This window comes from Canis lupus, chromosome X, assembly GCF_048164855.1.
Source record: "Canis lupus baileyi chromosome X, mCanLup2.hap1, whole genome shotgun sequence".
Classification (NCBI taxonomy): domain Eukaryota; kingdom Metazoa; phylum Chordata; class Mammalia; order Carnivora; family Canidae; genus Canis; species Canis lupus.
This window is the reverse complement of record NC_132876.1, coordinates 69,497,791-69,518,872: the sequence shown is the minus strand read 5'-3', so window position 1 is coordinate 69,518,872 and position 21,082 is coordinate 69,497,791. Positions and strand designations below refer to the sequence as shown.

General features: G+C 38.3%; 1 protein-coding gene and 1 pseudogene across 7 annotated transcripts in view; one reads left to right on the top strand and one right to left on the bottom strand.

Annotated features, from left to right (window-relative positions):
- The window catches only part of TEX11 (testis expressed 11), a 311,406-nt gene that overhangs the window by 106,405 nt on the left and 183,919 nt on the right, over nucleotides 1–21,082 (bottom strand). For all 7 annotated transcript variants that reach the window (XM_072816896.1, XM_072816892.1, XM_072816891.1 and 4 more), the window contains 3 exons: nucleotides 12,076–12,197; nucleotides 10,146–10,231; nucleotides 7,118–7,174 (listed from right to left, as the gene is read on the bottom strand). In XM_072816896.1, the coding sequence (XP_072672997.1) occupies nucleotides 7,118–7,174; nucleotides 10,146–10,231; nucleotides 12,076–12,197 (265 nt within the window). The remainder of the gene's footprint in view (nucleotides 1–7,117; nucleotides 7,175–10,145; nucleotides 10,232–12,075; nucleotides 12,198–21,082) is intronic.
- Nucleotides 12,374–13,563, top strand: LOC140627817 (microtubule-associated protein RP/EB family member 1 pseudogene; annotated as a pseudogene).

Here is a 21,082-nt window from a genome sequence, read left to right as displayed (position 1 = left end):
TGTTGGCCATGTCTATGTCTTCCTCTGTGAGATTTCTGTTCATGTCTTTTGCCCATTTCATGATTGGATTGTTTGTTTCTTTGGTGCTGAGTTTCATAAGTTCTTTATAGATCATGGATACTAGCCCTTTATCTGATACGCCATTTGCAAATATCTTCTCCCATTCTGTAGGTTGTCTTTTAGTTTTGTTGACTGTATCCTTTGCTGTGCAAAAGCTTCTTATCTTGATGAAGTCCCAATAGTTCATTTTTGCTTTTGTTTCTTTTGCCTTCGTGGATGTATCTTGCAAGAAATTACTGTGGCCAAGTTCAAAAAGGGTATTGCCTGTGTTCTCCTCTAGGATTTTGATGGAATCTTGTCTCACATTTAGATCTTTCATCCATTTTGAGTTTATCTTTGTGTATGGTGTAAAAGAATGGTCCAATTTTCCCAGCACCATTTATTGAAGAGACTGTCTTTCTTCCAATGGATAGTCTTTCCTCCTTTATTGAATATTAGTTGACCATAAAGTTCAGGGTCCACTTCTGGGTTCTCTATTCTGTTCCATTGATCTATGTGTATATTTTTGTGCCAGTACCACACTGCCTTGATGACCACAGCTTTGTAGTACAACCTGAAATCTGGCATTGTGATGCCCCCAGATATGGTTTTCTTTTTTAAAATTCCCCTGGCTATTCGGGGTCTTTTCTGATTCCACGCAAATCTTAAAATAATTTGTTCTAACTCTCTGAAGAAAGTCCATGGTATTTGGATAGGGATTGCATTAAACGTGTAAATTGCCCTGGGTAACATTGACATTTTCACAATATTAATTCTGCCAATCCATGAGCATGGAATATTTTTCCATCTCTTTGTGTCTTCCTCAATTTCTTTCAGAAGTGTTCTATAGTTTCTAGGGTATAGATCCTTTACTTCTTTGGTGAGGTTTATTCCTAGGTATCTTATGCTTTTGGGTGCAATTGTAAATGGGATTGACTCCTTAATTTCTCTTTCTTCAGTCTCATTGTTAGTGTATAGAAATGCCACTGATTTCTGGGCATTGATTTTGTATCCTGCCACGCTACCAAATTGCTGTATGAGTTCTAGCAATCTTGGGGTGGAGGCTTTTGGGTTTTCTATGTAGAGTATCATGTCATCGGCGAAGAGGGAGAGTTTGACTTCTTCTTTGCCAATTTGAATGCCTTTAATGTCTTTTTGTTGTCTGATTACTGAGGCTAGGGCTTCCAGTACTATGTTGAATAGCAGTGGTGAGAGTGGACATCCCTGTCTTGTTCCTGATCTTAGGGGAAAGGCTCCCAGTGCCTCCCCATTGAGAATGATATTTGCTGTGGGCTTTTCGTAGATGGCTTTTAAGATGTCGAGGAATGCTCCCTCTATCCCTACACTCTGAAGAGTTTTGATCAGGAATGGATGCTGTATTTTGTCAAATGCTTTCTCTGCATCTAATGAGAGGATCATATGGTTCTTGGTTTTTCTCTTGCTGATATGATGAATCACATTGATTGTTTTAGGAGTGCTGAACCAGCCTTGTGTCCCGGGGATAAATCCTACTTGGTCATGGTGAATAATTTTCTTAATGTACTCTTGGATTCTATTGGCTAGTTTCTTGTTGAGAATTTTTGCATCCGTGTTCATCAAGGATATTGGTCTGTAATTCTCCTTTTTGGTGGGGTCTTTGGTTTTGGAATTAAGGTGATGCTGGCCTCATAGAATGAATTTGGAAGTACTCCATCTCTTTCTATCTTTCCAAACAGCTTTAGTAGAATAGGTATGGTTTCTTCTTTAAACGTTTGATAGAATTCCCCTGAGAAGCCATCTGTCCCTGGACTTTTGTGTCTTGGGAGGTTTTTGATGACTGCTTCAATTTCCTCCCTGGTTATTGGCCTGTTCAGGTTTTCTATTTCTTCCTGTTCCAGTTTTGGTAGTTTGTAGCTTTCCAGGAATGCGTCCATTTCTTCTAGACTGCCTAATTTATTGGCGTATAGCTGTTCATAATATGTTTTTAAAATCATTTGTATTTCCTTGGTGTTGATAGTGATCTCTCCTTTCTCATTCATGATTTTATTAATTTGAGTCTTCTCTCTCTTCTTTTTAATAAGGCTGGCTAACGGTTTATCTATCTTATTAATTCTTTCAAAGAACCAACTCCTGGTTTTGTTGATCTGTTCCACAGTTCTTCTGGTCTCGATTTCGTTGAGTTCTGCTCGAATCTTTATTAACTCTCTTCTTCTGCTGGCTGTAGGATCTATTTGCTGTTTTTTCTCTAGCTCCTTTATGTGTAAGGTTAGCTTTTGTATTTGAGTTCTTTCCAGTTTTTGAATGGATGCTTGAATTGTGATGTATTTCCCCCTTAGGACTCCTTTTGCTGCATCCCAAAGATTTTGAACGGTTGTATCTTCATTCTCATTAGTTTCCATGAATCTTTTTAATTCTTCCTTAATTTCATGGTTGACCCTTTCATCTTTTAGCAGGATGGTTCTTAACCTCCACGTGTTTGAGGTCCTTCCAAACTTCTTGTTGTGATTTAGTTCTAATTTCAAGGCATTATGGTCTGAGAATATGCAGGGGACGATCCCAATCTTTTGGTATCGGTTCAGACCCGATTTGTGACCCAGTATGTGGTCTATTCTGGAGAAAGTTCCATGTGCACTTGAGAAGAATGTGTATTCAGTTGAGTTTGGATGTAAAGTTCTGTAGATATCTGTGAAATCCATCTGGTCCAGTGTATCATTTAAAGCTCTTGTTTCTTTGGAGATGGGCTTAGAAGACCTATCGAGTATAGAAAGAGCTAGATTGAAGTCACCAAGTATAAGTGTATTATTATCTAAGTATTTCTTCACTTTGGTTATTAATTGATTGATATATTTGGCAGCTCCCACATTCGGGGCATATATATTGAGGATTGTTAAGTCCTCTTGTTGGATAGATCCTTTAAGTATGATATAGTGTCCCTCTTCATCTCACTACAGTCTTCAGGGTAAATTTTAGTTTATCTGATATAAGGATGGCTACTCCTGCTTTCTTTTGAGGACCATTCGAATGGTAAATGGTTCTCCAACCTTTTATTTTCAGGCTGTAGGTGTCCTTCTGTCTAAAATGAGTCTCTTTTAGACAGCAAATGGATGGGTCCTGCTTTTTTATCCAGTCTGAAACCCTGCGCCTTTTGATGGGGTCATTAAGCCCGTTCACATTCAGAGTTACTATTGAGAGATATGAGTTTAGTGTCATCATGATATCTATTCAGTCCTTGTTTTTGTGGATTGTTCCACTGGACTTCTTCTTAAAGGGGAATTTTAAGAGTCCCCCTTAAAATTTCTTGCAGAGCTGGTTTGAAGGTCACATATTCTTTCAGTTGCTGCCTGTCTTGGAAGCTCTTTATCTCTCCTTCCATTTTGAATGAGAGCCTTGCTGGATAAAGTATTCTTGGTTGCATGTTCTTCTCATTTAGGACCCTGAATATATCCTGCCAGCCCTTTCTGGCCTGCCAGGTCTCTGTGGAGAGGTCTGCTGTTACCCTAATACTCCTCCCCATAAAAGTCAGGGATTTCTTGTCTCTTGCTGCTTTAAGGATCTTCTCTTTATCTTTGGAATTTGCAAGCTTCACTATTAAATGTCGAGGTGTTGAACGGTTTTTATTGATTTTAGGGGGGGATCTCTCTATTTCCTGGATCTGAATGCCTGTTTCCTTTCCCAGATTAGGAAAGTTTTCAGCTAGGATTTCTTCAAATACATATTCTGTCCCTTTGTCCCTTTCGGTGCCCTTGGGAATCCCAATTAAATGTAGGTTTTTCTTCCTCAGGCTGTCGTTTATTTTCCTTAATCTATCTTCATGGTCTTTTAATTGTTTGTCTTTTTCCTCAGTTTCCCTCTTTGCCATCAACTTGTCTTCTATGTCACTCACTGGTTCTTCCACCTCATTAACCCTCGTCGTTAGGACCTCTAGTTTGGATTGCATCTCATTCAATTGATTTTTAATTTCTGCCTGATTAGCTCTAAATTCTGAAGTCTCTTGAGTCCTTTATGCTTTTTTCTAGAGCCACCAGTAGCTGTTTAATAGTGCTTCTGAATTGGTTTTCTGACATTGAATTGTAATCCAGATTTTGTAACTCTGTGGGAGAGAGGACTGTTTCTGATTCTTTCTTTTGAGGTGAGGTTTTCCTTGTAGTCATTTTGCTCAGTGCAGAGTGGCCAAAAACAAGTTGTATTGGGAAAAGGAGAAAAAGATAGGAGAGAAAGAAGGAAAGAAAAGAGAAAAAGAAAAAACAAAAAAGGAAGAAAAAAAGGGAAAAAGTGAAGAATAAGAGAAGGAAAAAGAAAGAAAGGAAAAAAAGGGTGGGGGAAACAAATAGAAATCAAAAAGCAAAAAAAAAAAAAGAACAAACAGGGGAGTATCTTCTGTTTCTGTATACTTTAAGTCCCTTGACTTCCCCTGGAACTTGTCCGTCTGGCTGGTCTTCTGGGGGAGGGGCCTGTTGTGCTGATTTTCAGGCGTTAGCACTTGGGGGAGCTGCTCTGCCCCCTGCCTGGTGCAGGGCTCAGTGGGGGTTGTTTACCCGTGAGGCCCCAGGAGGAACAACCACAGTGGCCGCGGCCAGCTCTGGAGCCCTGGATTCAGCTCCCGCAGTAGCTACAGAGCTCTTGGGCTGCAGGGACCTGGGGGCTCCCGGGGGGGGGGGGGGAGGGGGCGCTGATCTGCTTAGCTCGGGGCAGGAGCGTCCTTGCTATCCTGGGCCCTCCTGGCCTCTGCCTGTCCCAGAAGGAGGCGCGATCCTGGGCTGTGTCCCGGCGCCCTGTGCTCCCGGGCCTGCGCTGTTGGATTTGCGCTCCCAGCCTCTCCGCGGAGCCACCGCCCAAGCCCCTCCGAGCTGCTCCCGGTCCACCATGCGCGCTGCAGCCCTTTAGGGAGGCTCGGCGCTCTCTCCCCGGTGCGCAGTTGCTCTGTTAGTGTCCCAGGGAGCCTGAGGGCATCCCCGCCCTTCTGGGGTCCTGCTCTAACTCCCTGCAAGCGCCTTTCCACCCGGGAAGATTGTTGAAGCTCCTGCTTCTCCGGGATGGTGCTTTCCTGTCCTGGGGGCACTGGCCCCGGCCTTAGCCCGGCTCCTCGCGGGGCCCCTCCCCCTCGGATGCCTTTTGTTTCTTTATTTCTTTTTTCCCCGTCTTCCTACCTTGATAGAAGCGTGAACTCTTCTCACTGTAGCATTCCAGCTGTTCTCTCTTTAAATCTCAGGCCGAATTTGTAGATTTTCAGGATGATTTGAAGTTTATCTAGGTAATTTGGTGGGGACAGGTGACTTGGGGACCCTACTCTTCCGCCATCTTGCCCCTCCCTCTCCAAATTGGTTTTAATGACTGAGGTTTGACTATATGCCACAATTACTAGAACATGAAGTGCTTTTTAAGACCAGTACTAAGGATCTTCTTGTAAAGAACTGATTGATATTCAGCGATTTATTTTTTTTTAAAGATTTTATTTATTTATTCATGAGAGACAGAGAGAGAGAGACAGAGACAGAGACACAGGCAGAGGAAAAAACAGGCTCCATACAGGGAGTCCGACGTGGGACTTGATCCCCGGTCTCCAGGATCACACCCTGGGCCGAAGGCAGTGCTAAACCCCTGAGCCACCCAGGCTGCACAATATTCAGTGATTTAAATAAACTGAGTGGCTATTATGTCTCAGATACTGTCCTAGGTTCCAGAGATACAAAGATAAATACAAATAATCCTAGTCCTCAAAGAAATCTTATAATCTATTAGCTATGTTTAGTCTCTGAATTTAAGTGACTTTTTAATATTTTGAAAATTGAAGTGTAGTTAATGCATAATGTTATATGAGTTTCAGGTGTACAACACAGTGATTGGACAAGTCTATACAGTATACTTTGCTTACCACAAGTGTAGCTGCCATCAGCCATTATATTTTTAAACTTTTTATTGTGGAAAATTTCCAAGATGTTTCTATGTTAATAGACAAATGGTTCCCCATTTACCTGTTACCTAGCTTCAATAATTATTAAACTCATTATCAATCTTATTTCAATCATACTTCCACCCATTCCTTTCCCTCCCCTATTGTTTTGAAGCCAATTCTAGACATCATATCATTTCATCTATAAATATTTTAGGATGTGTCTCTAAGAGATAAGGATTCTTTTTAAAAACATAACCACATTATCATTATATGCCTAAAATTAATGTGTTAATATCATAAAATATTTGGTCATTATTAAAATTTACAGTTTTCTCATTATCTTTGTTTGCATTCCCTTCTAATGTATCATAGAGCCTGTGAAGAAGAGGTAAAATATATGCTTGGGTAAAATTCATATCACGAAAAAAGTTAAGTCATCAGTCCAATATTATCTAAGTCACAGATATTTCCCAAAGACTTTAACTGAAAAAAACATATTACCTCCAGATACACATTATATATAAAGCAAAAGCAAAATAGAGATATACTCTTACAGAGTTTTTATCTAAATAGAGAATATAGAGAGGAGTGATTACTTCTCTGAAAGTTATCCCTAATCAAGACTTTGAATAGAGCTTTCTTTCAAATCATTAGGAGATAGTGAATTTCGTTAATGAAAAATTGGTGACTCAATTCTTCCACCAATTGTTAAGTTCTTGATGTCTTATGCCATAGAAACTGAGAAGAAAAATATTTGAATATTTTCGACTGAGCCCTACAGATTCACAATCAACAAGCTGACTAGGTTATATTTTTCTGTGGGAGAGTAAGATACATAACTGTATATGTTTCATATTAAGAAGGGGGGAAACAGATGCAATATCATAGTAAAGTCATAGCTAACATTATTAAGGGCTTACAAGTGCTAGGCACTCTTCTAAGTGTTTTCACATATTTATTCATTGAGTCATCACAGCAACCCCATAAAGTAGGTACTACTATATTCTCATTTACAGATGTGGAAACAAAAGCCCAGGTTACACATCTAATAAGTGGCAGAGCCAGGATATGAACCGAGGAAGATTGGCCCCAGAGCCTGTATTGATTTTATTCACCATATTGTACATCTCACAACTTAAGATTTATATTGAAAGTTACTATAATTTTCTTAATGGCAAATATATCATTTCTGTGGAAATAACTTACTTGTTTTCAGATTCTGGCATTTGAGAAACTCTTGGGAAAACTAGACAAAACAAACACCTGTATGATAAAGTAATACAAAAAGTGATGCTTAGGAAAAAACATGTGAAAGAATTTTTACCAACTTACTAATCTTGATTATCCCGGGAGGCAAAAGTGAGAAACGAGAGGGTAAAGAGGAGACTAATTTAATTTTACTTATAGATCTTTGTATTGTTTTAATGGTTGTAATGAAAACATGCAATTTTGTAATTTAGGAGAGTAATTTAAGAAAGTAACTTAAAAACAAAAGTACTGCTTATGACAAATTCTTAAATAGTTTCACTCTTTATATCATTGCTCCAAGTCATCTGCTAGAGCATCAGGTACGATGTACAAGTCTTAATATTTTTCTTAAGGAACATGAAACTGGCCTTTGGGTTCCACATAAACTAGGTGACCATTCTTTCAAGGGGATCTGACAGCATAATAACAAACTGACAAAATAAGGTAGCTTATAACGTTTTAAGTGCTAAAAATCTTTTTTAAAAATACCATCTATCCTGAATGATTTTAGATATTTATCTGACAAAGGCATGCAAGTATCTCAAGACTCCTTTGATATTTATTTCTGTGACTCCATTTCCTTTCAAAACCATGGCCTCAAGTGTAGTTGACCAATAGGAGAACCACTATAAGATCCTTTTGATTTCCAATTATTTGCCACTGACACATTCTCAGTCACATCATTAGGAGTTTATCATGTCCTAACCTCACCCTTTATCTCACTACTGTATGTAAAAGTTCCCTTTTGATAAACCATTTTCCTTCACAGAAAGAGAAAAGTGGGAAAAACAAGTCAACTGATATCTTTTAAAAAAATATTTATTTGAGAGAAAAGAGCATGTGCGCACAGCAGGGGGGAGGGGCAGACAGAGAGGGAGAAGCAGACTCCTCACTGAGCAGGAAATCCCACTTGGGGCTTAATCCCAGGACCCTGGGTTCATGACCTGAGCCAAAGTCAGAGGCTTAACCAACTCATCCACCCAGGCACCCCAACTGATACCTTTTTTTAAAAACTTTAAGCATCCCTATCAAATTTCCAAACATAATTTTCACAGAAAGAAAAAAAAATCCTAAAATTCATCACGGAAACACAAAATACCCTGAATAGCCAAAGCAGCCTTGAGAAAGAATAATAAAGCTGGAAACATTCACACTTCCTGGTTTCAAACTATACTGCAAAGCTATAGTAATCAAAGCAGCATGGTACCAACACAAAAATAGTAACATAGACTAAAAGAATAGAATAGAGATCCCAGAAATAAACCCATGTATAAACCATGTATATACGATGTTAACTAATATTTGAGAAGAGAACAAAGAATACTCAATGGGGGAAAGATAGTCTTTTCAATAAATTCTGCTGGTAAAACTGAATATTTACTCACAAAAAATGAAATTGGGCTACTAACTCTTACTGCTCACAAAAGTTAACTTGAAATGGATAAAACACTTAAGACCTGAAACCAGTAAAACTCCTAAAAGAAAACATAGGGGAAAAACTCTTTGACAATGACTTTTTGGATACAACACTCAAAGTACAAGCAAAAATAAACAAGTGGGACTACATCAAACCACAAAGTTTCTGCATAGCAAAGGAAACAAAGTGAAAAGGCAACCTGTAGAATAAGACAAAATATTTGCAAACCATGTACCTGATGAGGGATTACTATATAAAACAAATAAGGAGCATATACATCTCAAAAGAAAAATAAACAAATAATCTGATTTTAAAATGGGCAAGGGACTTGAATAGGCATTTTTTTTCCAAAGAAGACATGCATGGTCAACAAATACATGAAAAGATGTTGAACATCATTAATCATCAGGGAAGTGCAAATCAAGACTTACACCTGTTAAAATGGCCAGTATCAAAAAGACAGATAAGTTTTGGTGAGGATGTGGGAAAGAGTGAAACCTTCAACATTCTTAGTGGGAATCTAAATTGGTACAGCCACTGGAAAACAGTATGGAATTTCCTCAAAGATTAAAAACAGAACTACCATTTGATCCAGCAATCCCACTTTTGGGTATAGATCCAAGGGAAAAAATCACTATCTTGAAAAACTATCTGAACCCTCATGTTCATTGCAGCATTATTCAAAATAGCCAAGACATGGAAACAACTTGTGTCCACTGATAGATGAATGGATAAAGAAAATTGATATGTACACACACAGAGGAATATTTTTTAATTTATTTATTCAGGAGAAAGAGAGAGAGCACACCAGTAGGGGGAGAAGCAGAGAGAGAGAATCTCAAGCAGATTCCACACCCAATGCAGAGCCCAATGTGGAGTCTGATCTCACAGCCCTGAGGATCATGACTAGAGCTGAAATTAAGAGTCAGATGTTTAACCGACTGAGCCAACCAGCCATATAAAAGAAGGAAATCCTGCCTTTTGTGACATTATTGGACTTTGAGGGCATTGTGGAAAGATAGACAAAGAAAGACATAATGTATTATCTCACTCATGTATTGAATCTTTAAGAATTAAAAAGCAAAACATAGAAACAGAATAGAATGGTGTTTGCTAGAAGCTGGGTGTGGAAGAAGTGGGGAAATGTTGGTCAAAGGTTACAAACTTCAAATTATAAGATGCACAAGTTCTGGGGATCTAATGTAGAGCATGGTGACTACAGTTAACAAGACTGTATTATATATTTGAAAGTTGGGAAGAGACTAAATCTTAAATGTTCTTACCACACACAAAGAAATAGTAATTTCATGAGGTGATGAATAATTTAACTAATTTTGTTGTGTTAACCATTTCACAATATATGCATGTATCAAATTATCAGGTTATACACCTTAAACTTATACAATGTTATCTGTCAATTATATCTCAATAAAGCTTGAAAAAATTTAAAATAACAATTGGTATAGTAGGCCTGATGACATCACATCAATACTATTTTGACAAAGTTTATAGACCAAGATTAAGATTAACAAGAAATCCTTCCACATCTACAGGATATGAATTACTTACTTTAAAGCTGTAAGGACTTGTTGTGGATCTTCTGAATATTGAGCTAAATATTCCAAAGCTTTTCCTGCCACAATTTGTTGTCCATTCTAAAAAAGACAAATATAATATGTTAAATTACATCTCAAAGTGATACTTACAAAATGTTACCTATATTCCTGTCCTTTCAAGGACAAGAAAAAAAATCTGAATTTGTTCATTTTATATTATCAAAAGAGCTAATTCAAGATGGTAGAATGAAGAAACAATTCATTGACAAAAGGAGAATAGGTTCATTTTGGCCCCAGAAACCCACTCCTCACTATCCATAAATACTCATAGACTTGCCAACACTGCCATGAATGCACTAGGATTAATACTGTGCTCTTTATCCCTGTTCATTAGCAGTAACCGAAAGAACCCCAGACTCCAGATTATTTCTAGCACCCCAGTCTCCATAAAGCTCTATAAATCCCCCGTTTACTCTTTTCCCATTTCTCCCCTACTCCCCCAATCTTTCTACTACACTCTCTGAAGTTTAGTTCATTATCATCAAAATCTTCTCTATGAGCAACCTCTTCCCTGAAAGTTCCCTCCACATTCTTTCTGTAATAGAAATCTAGATCCCATCAAGGATTGCTTCCAAAGAACCCCCTCATGTAGTGGCAATTTTTCTTTTGTCTCCCTTCTACTCCTAGGCCTGGAGATGAAGTAGGTGTAGTTTTTGTTCTTCATTGATGTTTTAAAATTATTCTTCCTTTTTCCTCCCTAAATCCCTAGCTTCGAATTTCCTGTCATCAGACTGTATCACCCACCATTCCTCATTGTGCTGATCCACCAGCTCTTAGGCCATTTCTTCTCATTTCTTGATGACTTATCTACTGCAAAGTTATTTTCTTGAAAACCACTCCTGCAAGAACCAACTTTACACTTGCATGACTCAGAAAGTGAGTGCTTCCTTAAGTGTCTCACTTCCTCATTCTAGTCCTGCACCCTGCTCTGTCTCATGTATTCTATTGACTACTATTTCCTACCTTTCTAATTCACTCCTTTCTATTACTCCAGCAATCCTTCAACTGCACTTAGACCTCCAATCCATTCATGCTACAAATTTTTCACTGTCCTTTATCCCCTTGATGTCCTCCTCCATGTTTAGTTTAAATTCCATGGGGATTAATTATAACCACTTCCTTGTTTCTTGATTTTGCTACTCCTCTTTTGCTCCATTGTATTCATCCAGCAAAACCTTAAACCTGGTTAAATTCAACTTTCTACTGACTTTTGTGCCTATATCTATGGAGCTGAAGGTGGCTGGATAAAAACCTGTACAACTATTTCTTTATTTTAAAACTTCATCAAATAGGCCTTAATACTTACTGGGCAAGCAAGCACCCCACACTACCATGTCATTTGCTTTCTTGCCTTCCTGCATGATTAGTTTACACCTTATCTTATCTTCTCAAACTCCCTAACACCTCCTCTCCCATTCTCACTCTCAGGCAATGACTTTGTTTCCTACTTTGTTGAAAAACCTGAAGCAGTGAGGAAAAAAGCTTCCAGATTCCCACTACCACATTTATTCGTACACCAGGAACCATACCACATACTCTAATTCCTCAACTGCTTTCATGGATGAACTAACCATTTTCTTTTGTAAAGCCAATCCCTGAATTTATACACTTGTGCCCATCACCTCTCGCTTGTTTAAGGACATTGCTCTAACAATTCTCTTTTTTCTTACACACTGTCAATTTTTTGTTCTTACTGGGTCATTTCCATCAGCATATAAGCATTCTCATTCATTCCATCTCAAACAAACTTCTCATCCTACTTCTCACACCAACTACCAACTAATTTCTTTTCTTTGTAGAAAATTCCTCTAAAAGAGTTCCATTAATTGTCTCTCAAAATGGAAAAGAGGTAAAAATCTTGTAGATAAATACATAAGAATTACTTCTAGAGCAAAATGGGCAGCTATACTGAGGAGCATGACAGGTGAATCTCTATCTGTAAGTAGCTCATTCTCTTTTGGATCTTCTTCTAATAATTTCTCCAAAGTAGTAATTGCCTGCAAAGCTGAAAAGGAAAGAAATAATATAAAAAATGAGATATTCTTATCAAAGATAATAGCTATATATGGTTAATTATAATACAGTGACTTTGGAATTAATATTAAGAGCACTAATACCTTTAAAATATTAGCTAATTTTCATAAAGTCATCTAAATTGCTAAAATGTCAAGGAGGACTTGAATGTCAGAAAAATACCCAACTGAGCAATTCACCCCTGTGAATTTATCCCATGGATATACTTGCAAAAGTGAACAAAAACATACAAATATGGTTAGCATTTTTAAAAATATTTTATTTATTTATTCATAAGAGACACACAGAGAGAGAGAGGCAGAGACCTAGGCAGAGGGAGAAGTAGGCTCTCCTCAAGGGGCCCCACATGGGACTCGATCTCAGACCCCGGGATCACACCCTGTGCTGAAGGCAGACCCTCAACCGCTGAGCCACCCAGGTGTTCTGGTTCAGCAATATTTTTTAAAGATAGAATAAAAAGTTTGGGTGGTTTGAATGAAATGAAGACAGAACCAAAGCCAGGCACAGGCAGTGGACACAGTCCCACCAAGAGCCAAAGTGAACGTATACTCAACATCCATCACCAGTGATAACCTAAGTCGACATGACATGCTGGCCTGGATGAATGAGTCTCTGCAGCTGAATCTGACAAAGATTGAACAGTTGTGCTCAGGGGCTGCCTATTGTCAGTTTATGGACATGCTGTTCCCTGGCTCCATTGCCTTGAAGAAAGTGAAATTCCAGGCTAAACTAGAGCATGAATACATCCAGAACTTCAAAATACTACAAGCAGGTTTTAAGAGAATGGGTGTTGACAAAATAATTCCTGTGGACAAATTAGTAAAAGGAAAGTTTCAGGACAATTTTTAATTTGTTCAGTGGTTCAAGAAGTTTTTTGATGCAAACTATGATGGAAAAGACTATGACCCTGTAGCTGCCAGACAAGGCCAAGAAACTGCAGTGGCTCCCTCCCTGTTGCTCCAGCTCTGAACAAACTGAAGAAACCTCTCAGCTCTAGCAGTGCAGCTCCACAGAAGTCCATTGCAACACACGGAACTACTGCAACCCCTAAGGCTGGCCTGGGTGTGGTGCGAAAGAATCCTGGTGTGGGCAACGGGGATGACAAAGCAGCTGAATTGATGCAGCAGGTCAATGTATTGAAACTTACCGTCAAAGACTTGGAGAAAGAGAGAGATTTCTACTTTGGAAAGCTGAGAAACATTGAATTGATTTGCCAGGAGAACAAAGGGGAAAACAACTCCCTATTGCAGAGGATTGTGGACATTCTCTATGCCACAGATGAAGGCTTCGTGATGCCTGATGAAGGGAGCTCACAAGAGGAACAAGAAGAGCATTAACAGCCTGGACCAGCAGAGCAACATCCGAATTCTTCACTCCAAATCATGTGCTTAACTGTAAAATGACCCCTTTTATTATTCTTAGAGGATTCACTGGTTTCTTTTCATGAGCAAACAGTACCTCTTCTTAAAGTGCACTTTGCAGAAGTTTCTGTCCTTTTCCAATAAATTTGAGTTAGGAGCTTCTACCCTATAGCAGAGCAGTATTAACATCTAGTTGGGTCACCTGAGGAAAGAGAGGCTGACCGTATTGCTCACTGTGTGGACACTGGTAACACTCACTGCTGGAGGAGGTGCTTTTATGTCATACACTGAGATGGAGTCCTCAGTAGAGAAATGTAAAGACTGACTTGAATTTCAAGCTAATGTGAAATCTTGGCAGAGAACGTTTTAATAAATAAATGTCTTAAGAATATTTATTTATTTTTTAAATTTATTTTTTATTCGTGTTCAATTTGCCAACATATAGAATAACACCCAGTGCTCATCCCATCAAGTGCCCCCCCTCAGTGCCTGTCACCCAGTCACCCCCACCTCCCGCCCACCTCCCTTTCTACCATCCCTAGTTCGTTTCCCAGAGTTAGGAGTTTCTCATGTTCTGTCTCCCTCTCTGATATTTCCCACTCACTTTTTTTCCTTTCCCCTTTATTCCCTTTCACTATTTTTTATATTCCCCAAATGAATGAGACCATATGTTTGTCCTTCTCCGATTGACTTATTTCACTCAGCATAATACCCTCCAGTTCCATCCACGTCGAAGCAAATGGTGGGTATTTGTTGTTTCTAATGGCTGAGTAATATTCCATTGTATACATAGACCACATCTTCTTCATCCATTCATCTTTCAATGGACACCGAGGCTCCTTCCACAGTGTGGCTATTGTGGACATTGCTGCTAGAAACATCGGGGTGCTGGTGTCCCGGCGTTTCACTGCATCTGTATCTTTGGGGTAAATCCCCAGCAGTGCAACTGCTGAGTCGTAGGGCAGGTCTATTTTTAACTCTTTGAGGAACCTCCACACAGTTTTCCAGAGTGGCTGCACCAGTTCACATTCCCACCAACAGTGCAGGAGGGTTCCCCTTTCTCCTCATCCTCTCCAACATTTGTTGTTTCCTGTCTTGTTAATGTTCAACATTCTCACTGGTGTGAGGTGGTATCTCATTGTGGTTTTGATTTGTATCTCCCTGATGGCCAGCGATGCGGAGCATTTTCTCATGTTCTTGTTGCCATGTCTATGTCTTCCTCTGTGAGATCTCTGTTCATGTCTTTTGCCCATTTCATGATTGGATTGTTTGTTTCTTTGGTGCTGAGTTTCATAAGTTCTTTATAGATCTTGGATACTAGCCCATTATCTGAAAGGTCATTTGCAAATATCTTCTCCCATTCTGTAGGTTGTCTTTTAGTTTTGTTGACTGTATCCTTTGCTGTGCAAAAGCTTCTTATCTTGATGAAGTCCCAATAGTTCATTTTTGCTTTTGTTTCTTTTGCCTTCGTGGATGTATCTTGCAAGAAGTTATTGTGGCCGAGTTCAAAAAGGGTGTTGCCTGTGTTCTCCTCTAGGATTTTGATGGAATCTTGTCTCACATTTAGATCTTTCATCCATTTTGAGTTTATCTTTGTGTATGGTGCAAGAGAGTGGTCTAGTTTCATTCTTCTGCATGTGGATGTCCAATTTTCCCAGAACCATTTTTTGAAGAGACTGTCCTTTTTCCAGTGGATAGTCATTCCTGCTTTGTCAAATATTAGTTGACCATAAAGTTGAGGGTCCACTTCTGGATTCTCTATTCTGTTCCATTGATCTATGTGTCTGTTTTTGTGCCAGTACCACACTGTCTTGATGAACATAGCTTTGTAGTACAACCTGAAATCTGGCATTGTGATGCCCCCAGATATGGTTTTCTTTTTTAAAATTCCCCTGGCTATTCGGGGTCTTTTCTGATTCCACACAAATCTTAAAATATTTTGTTTCAACTCTCTGAAGAAAGTCCATGGTATTTGGATAGGGATTGCATTAAACGTGTATATTGCCCTGGGTAACATTGACATTTTCACAATATTAATTCTGCCAATCCATGAGCATGGAATATTTTTCCATCTCTTTGTGTCATCCTCAATTTCTTTCAGACGTGTTCAGTAGTTTTTAGGGTATAGATCCTTTACCTCTTTGGTTAGGTTATTACTAGGTATCTTATGCTTTTGGGTGCAATTGTAAATGGGATTGACTCTTTAATTTCTCTTTCTTCAGTGTCATTGTTAGTGTATAGAAATGCCACTGATTTCTGGGCATTGATTTTGTATCCTGCCACACTGCCAAATTGCTGTACGAGTCTTAAGAGTATTTAAAACATGTTTCCATATTTCAAAATATAAAATGTACCATGACAGGAGATTTTACGTATTTGACATGGTGTCTGGGAAGGAAGGACCAGACCTCTGGATCTTTGGAATCTGCTGTTCACAGGCCTTGCAGGGCTGCTTGAATCCTCAAAGACCTAGACCTTGGCTCCAAAAGGGAAGTTTAAAAAGTTGCTCTGCAAAGCCATTTGGTGTCCTTGACCAATTGTATTCCTGCTCTAAGAAGCAAGAGGCATTGCTGCCTAGATGGTGTGTTTTAGCCCTGAGATGTTTGAGTTGAAGAGCCTGAATTTCATTGAACATTTCTCTGATGATTTTTCCAGTTATCCCTGAAGTTTCTATATATTGTGTTTTTTGGGGAATGAGGTGTGTCCAGTTTTTAAATCTAACAACTACTTTTGGGGAATTGCCCACATCTCTGGGATTTCAATGGGAGTCATGTCCCATTTTACTGTCTTTTAAGTTTACATTGAACATGTTTCTCTTGTCTGCTCCCCTTGCCCACTGGGGACTGCTCTTTGGCTCCTTAAAGTTTGCTGCTTAGAGTGTAAGTTCAGCAGGCAGGTGGTCACACTACAAGTTCTTTCTGGACCTCTGGCAAAGGGAGTGACCAGTGAAGGCCATCGCTACATTAGGATCTGCATGGCTGGGTGTTCTCCGTACCTGCTGTCCACCACCCTCCACTGTTATCGGAATACTTTGCCAGTGCACTAATCTCTTTGGAGACAAAATTCATTAGCGTGATACTAAATGTTAAATTTCTTTTGCAGAAGATACAGTACCATGTCTTAATTCATTATTAATATTTAAACTATTTCATTCCTTAACTCTTCTTCATTGCTTTGCCCCTAGCCTATTCAGTTCCTTTGTTTGGCAGAATTCTGCAAAATGTGTATTACCCACTAGTGAGATTGTTCAGCCCCTGATGTATTTGTATTGATTTGTTTCCGGTGGTAGCTTGTCCTAAAATGTGTGTAGAAAGCAGATATTTTATGATAAAATTGTTGTGTAGTGCATGCTGTGTGGAATTCAGAGGAAAACCCAGATTCAGGGATTAACAATGCCGAAAAATGCAAGTAACTAGCCATTGTTCAAAATAACAGTGGTGCTATTTCTCTTTTGTGGCCTTTAAGACTTTTGTTGCCCTAAAATTCCATTTTATTGGGAACCCATTTTCCACCTGGTTTTTCTTGACAGTGTTTTTTTCTACTTTAAACAGTTTCTAAATAAAATTCTGTATTTCAAGAAAAAAAAAAGGTAGAATAAAAATATAGAGCCAACCTAAATTCCATTAAATAATGGATGGGTTAAATACATTTTGGTACATTCATAAAATGGAATATAAAACAATAAAATTTAAAAATGAATGGTGATATTACATTCTATTACATATCATAAAGGTAGACTACAATAAGTTAAATATATGTACTATACAACTTAATAATTAAAATAAAACAAAAGATGGGTAATAAGCTAAAAGATGACATAAATGTAATCATAAAAAATACTAAATCCAAAAGAAAGTAGAAAAAAGAAAAATGATAACAAAGAACAGGTGGGACAAACAGAAGACAAATGACAAGATGCTAAATTTAAACTTTACCATATCAATAATCGTGTTAAATATAAATGGTCTATACAACCCAAGTGAAAGACAGATAGTCACACTGAAGTAAAGAAAGCAACATTCAACTATAGACTACCTACAAGAAACACAATTTAAATATAAAGACAAAATTGTTAAAAGAAAATGCATGGAATAATATATACTATGTTAAAGGTAATCGAAAGAAAGCTGGGATACTAGTATTTTATTAATACAGTTTCCTACTGAGGGATATAAATTATGTATTTTGCTGGAATAGTGCTTCAGGAACATCCCTGTGTATATCTTTGTGCATCCTATGCTTCTTTTTCTTTGAGGGGGGAGGTGAGGGAGAGAGGGGATGAGAGGAAAGGGACAGAGGGAGGGAAAGAATCCTCAAACAGACTCTATGACAAATGCAGAGCTCAAGCCCAACACAGGGCTCAATCCCACGAACCCAAGAACATGACCTGAACTGAAATCAAAAGTCAGAGGCTTAACTGACTGAGTCACCCAGGCATCCCTCATATGCTTATTCTTTACAATACATTCTGTGAATGGAACTGCTCGTTCCCAGGATTGCACAATTAAATTTCTCTCTTGTCATCAACAGATTGCCCTTGAAATAAGGTTCTGTGTGCCGAGGGCTACAGGTGTGGGAAGAATGAGGGAATGATGGCTAAAGAGTATGAAAATTCTTTTGTGGAGTGCTGAAAATGTGCTGAAATTAGATTGTGAGGATAGTTGTCTAATTCTCTGATACAGTAAAAGCTATAGAATTGTATACTTTAGATAAGTGAATATTCTGGTGGGGGAATTATAAAGCTATTAAAAAAGAAAGTTGGAGTGGCTATATTAATATCAGACAAAATGGATTTCAGAGCAAAGAATATTACATGACAGAAGGTTAATTCATGATGATAAAGGAATTAATTCATTACAAGAACATAACAATCCTAAATGTTTATACACCTAATGATACAATTTCAAAACTGAAGGAGTAAAATTTTAAAGAACTATAAGGAAAAATTAAGAGATCCACAATTATACTCAAAGATTTCAGTATATTTTCTTAATAACTGATAGAAAAAGTAGTGAATCAGCAAGGATGTAGTACACTTTACACTATTAATCAGCTTGACCTGAATAATGCTTATAGAACACTCAAACAATAGTAAAATATACATTTTTCGCAAGTGCACATAGAACATTTGCAAATAAAGACAATATTCTGGGCGAAAGAACAAGACTTAACTTTTTTTTTTAAAGATTTTATTTATTTATGAGAGACACAGAAAGAGGCAGGCAGAGACATAGGCAGAGGGAGAAGCAGGCTCCATGCAGGGAGCCCGATGTGGGATTCGATCCTGGGTCTCCAGGATCACGCCCTGGACTGAAGGCAGATGCTCAACCGCTGAGCCACCCAGGCATCCCAAGACTTAACGTTTTTAAAAGGATTCAAGTCATGCAAAATTATGACCTTTGACTACATGATTTCAAATTCATTATACAGCTAAACTAATTAAGACAGTGTGGAAGTGGTATAAGGAAGAGATGAACAGAACAATGGAAGAGAATGCAAAATCCAGAAGGAGACCCACATGCATATATGACAACTAATTTCAATAAATGCGCAAGGTAATTCAGTTGAAAAAGGATAGTTTTTAAATAAATAATGCTGAAAAATGATGCTGGAATGATTAGATAGCCATGTGCAAAAAGAATGAACTTTGGTTCATACCTTAAGTGCAAAAATTAATATATAAAATTGATCACAGAACTAACCATACACTTAAACTTATAAAATTTCTTGAAGAAAACACAGGAAAAAAATCTTTGTTACCTTAGATTAGGTAAAGGTTTCGTAGCTATTCCATAAAAGAGGAAAAAAGATAAAGCCATCAAACTTCTCATGAAAGACATTGATAAGAAAATAAAAGAAAAAATTATAAAACATACATCTGATAATTTGTATCTAAATATTTAAAGAGCAGGGTGGGACAAGATAGCAGAGGAGTAGGGTCCCCAAGTCACCTGTCCCCACCAACTTACCTAGGTAACTTTCAAATCATCCTGAAAACCTACGAATTCAATCTGAGATTTAAAGAGAGAACAGCTGGAACGCTATAGAGAGAAGGGTTTGTGCTTCTAACAAGTACAACTCGTATTTAGCCACTCTGCACTGAGCAAAATGACAAGAATTCACCACAAAAGAAAGAATCAGGAACAGTACTCTCTCCCACAGAGTTACAGAATTTGGATTACAATTTGATGTCAGAAAGACAATTCAGAAGCAAAATTATAAAGATACTGATGGGGCAGCCCCGGTGGCACAGCAGTTTAGTGCCGCCTGCAGCCCAGGGCGTGATCTCGGAGACCCAGGATCGCGTCTCAAGTCAGTCTCCTGCATGGAGCCTGCTTCTCCCTCTGCATGTCTCTGCCTCTCTCTTGATCTCTCGATTCTCTCTCTCTCTCTGTGTGTGTGTGTGTGTGTGTGTGTGTCTCATGAATAAATAAATAAATAAAAATCTTTAAAAAATAAAATAAAATAAAGATACTGATGGCTCTGGAAAAAAAAGCATAAAGGATTCAAGAGACTTCATGACTGCAAAATTTAGATCTAATCAGGCCAAAATTAAAAATCAATTAAATGAGATGCAATCCAAACTGGAGGTCCTAATGACGAGGGTTAATGAGGTAAAAGAAAGGGTGGGGGAAAAAAAGAGTGACATAAAACACAAGTTGATGACAAGGAAGGAAGCAGAAGAAAAAATAGAAAAAATTAAAAGACCATGAGGAAAGGTTAAAGGAAATAAATGACAGCCTCAGAAGGAAAAATCTATGTTTAATTGGGGTTCCAGAGGGCGCCAAGAGGGACAGAGGACCAGAAAGCATATTTGAACAAATCATAGCTGAGAACTTCCCTAATAATGCCTGAAAGGAAACAGGCATTCAGATCCAGGAGATACAGAGGTCCCCCCCTAAAATCAATACTTTATCCAGCAAGGCTCTCATTCAGAATAGAAGAAGAGATAAAGAGCTTCCAAGATAGGCAGAAACTGAAAGAATATGTGACCACCAAGCCAGCTCTGCAAGAAATATTAAGGGGGATTCTGGAATAGAAAGAGGAAGTCCAAGGGAACAATCCACAAAAACAGGGACTGAATAGGTATTACGATGACACTAAAATCATATCTTTTAATACTAATTTTGAATGAGAATGGTCTTAATGATCCTATCAAAAGATGTAGGGTTTCAGACTGGATAAAAAAGCAAGACCCATCTATTTGCTAAATACAAGAGACGCATTTTAGACCTAAGCATACCTACAGCCTGAAAATGAAAGGTTGGAGAACCATTTACCATTCAAATGGTCCTCAAAAGAAAGCAGGGGTAGCCATCCTCATATCAGATAAATTAAAGTTTATCCCGAAGACTGTAGTAAGAGATTAAGAAGGACACTATATCATACTTAAAGGATCTATCTAACAAGAGGAACTAACAATCATGAATATTTATGACCTTAATGTGGGAGCTGCCAAGTATATCAACCAATTAATAACCAAAGCAAAGACATA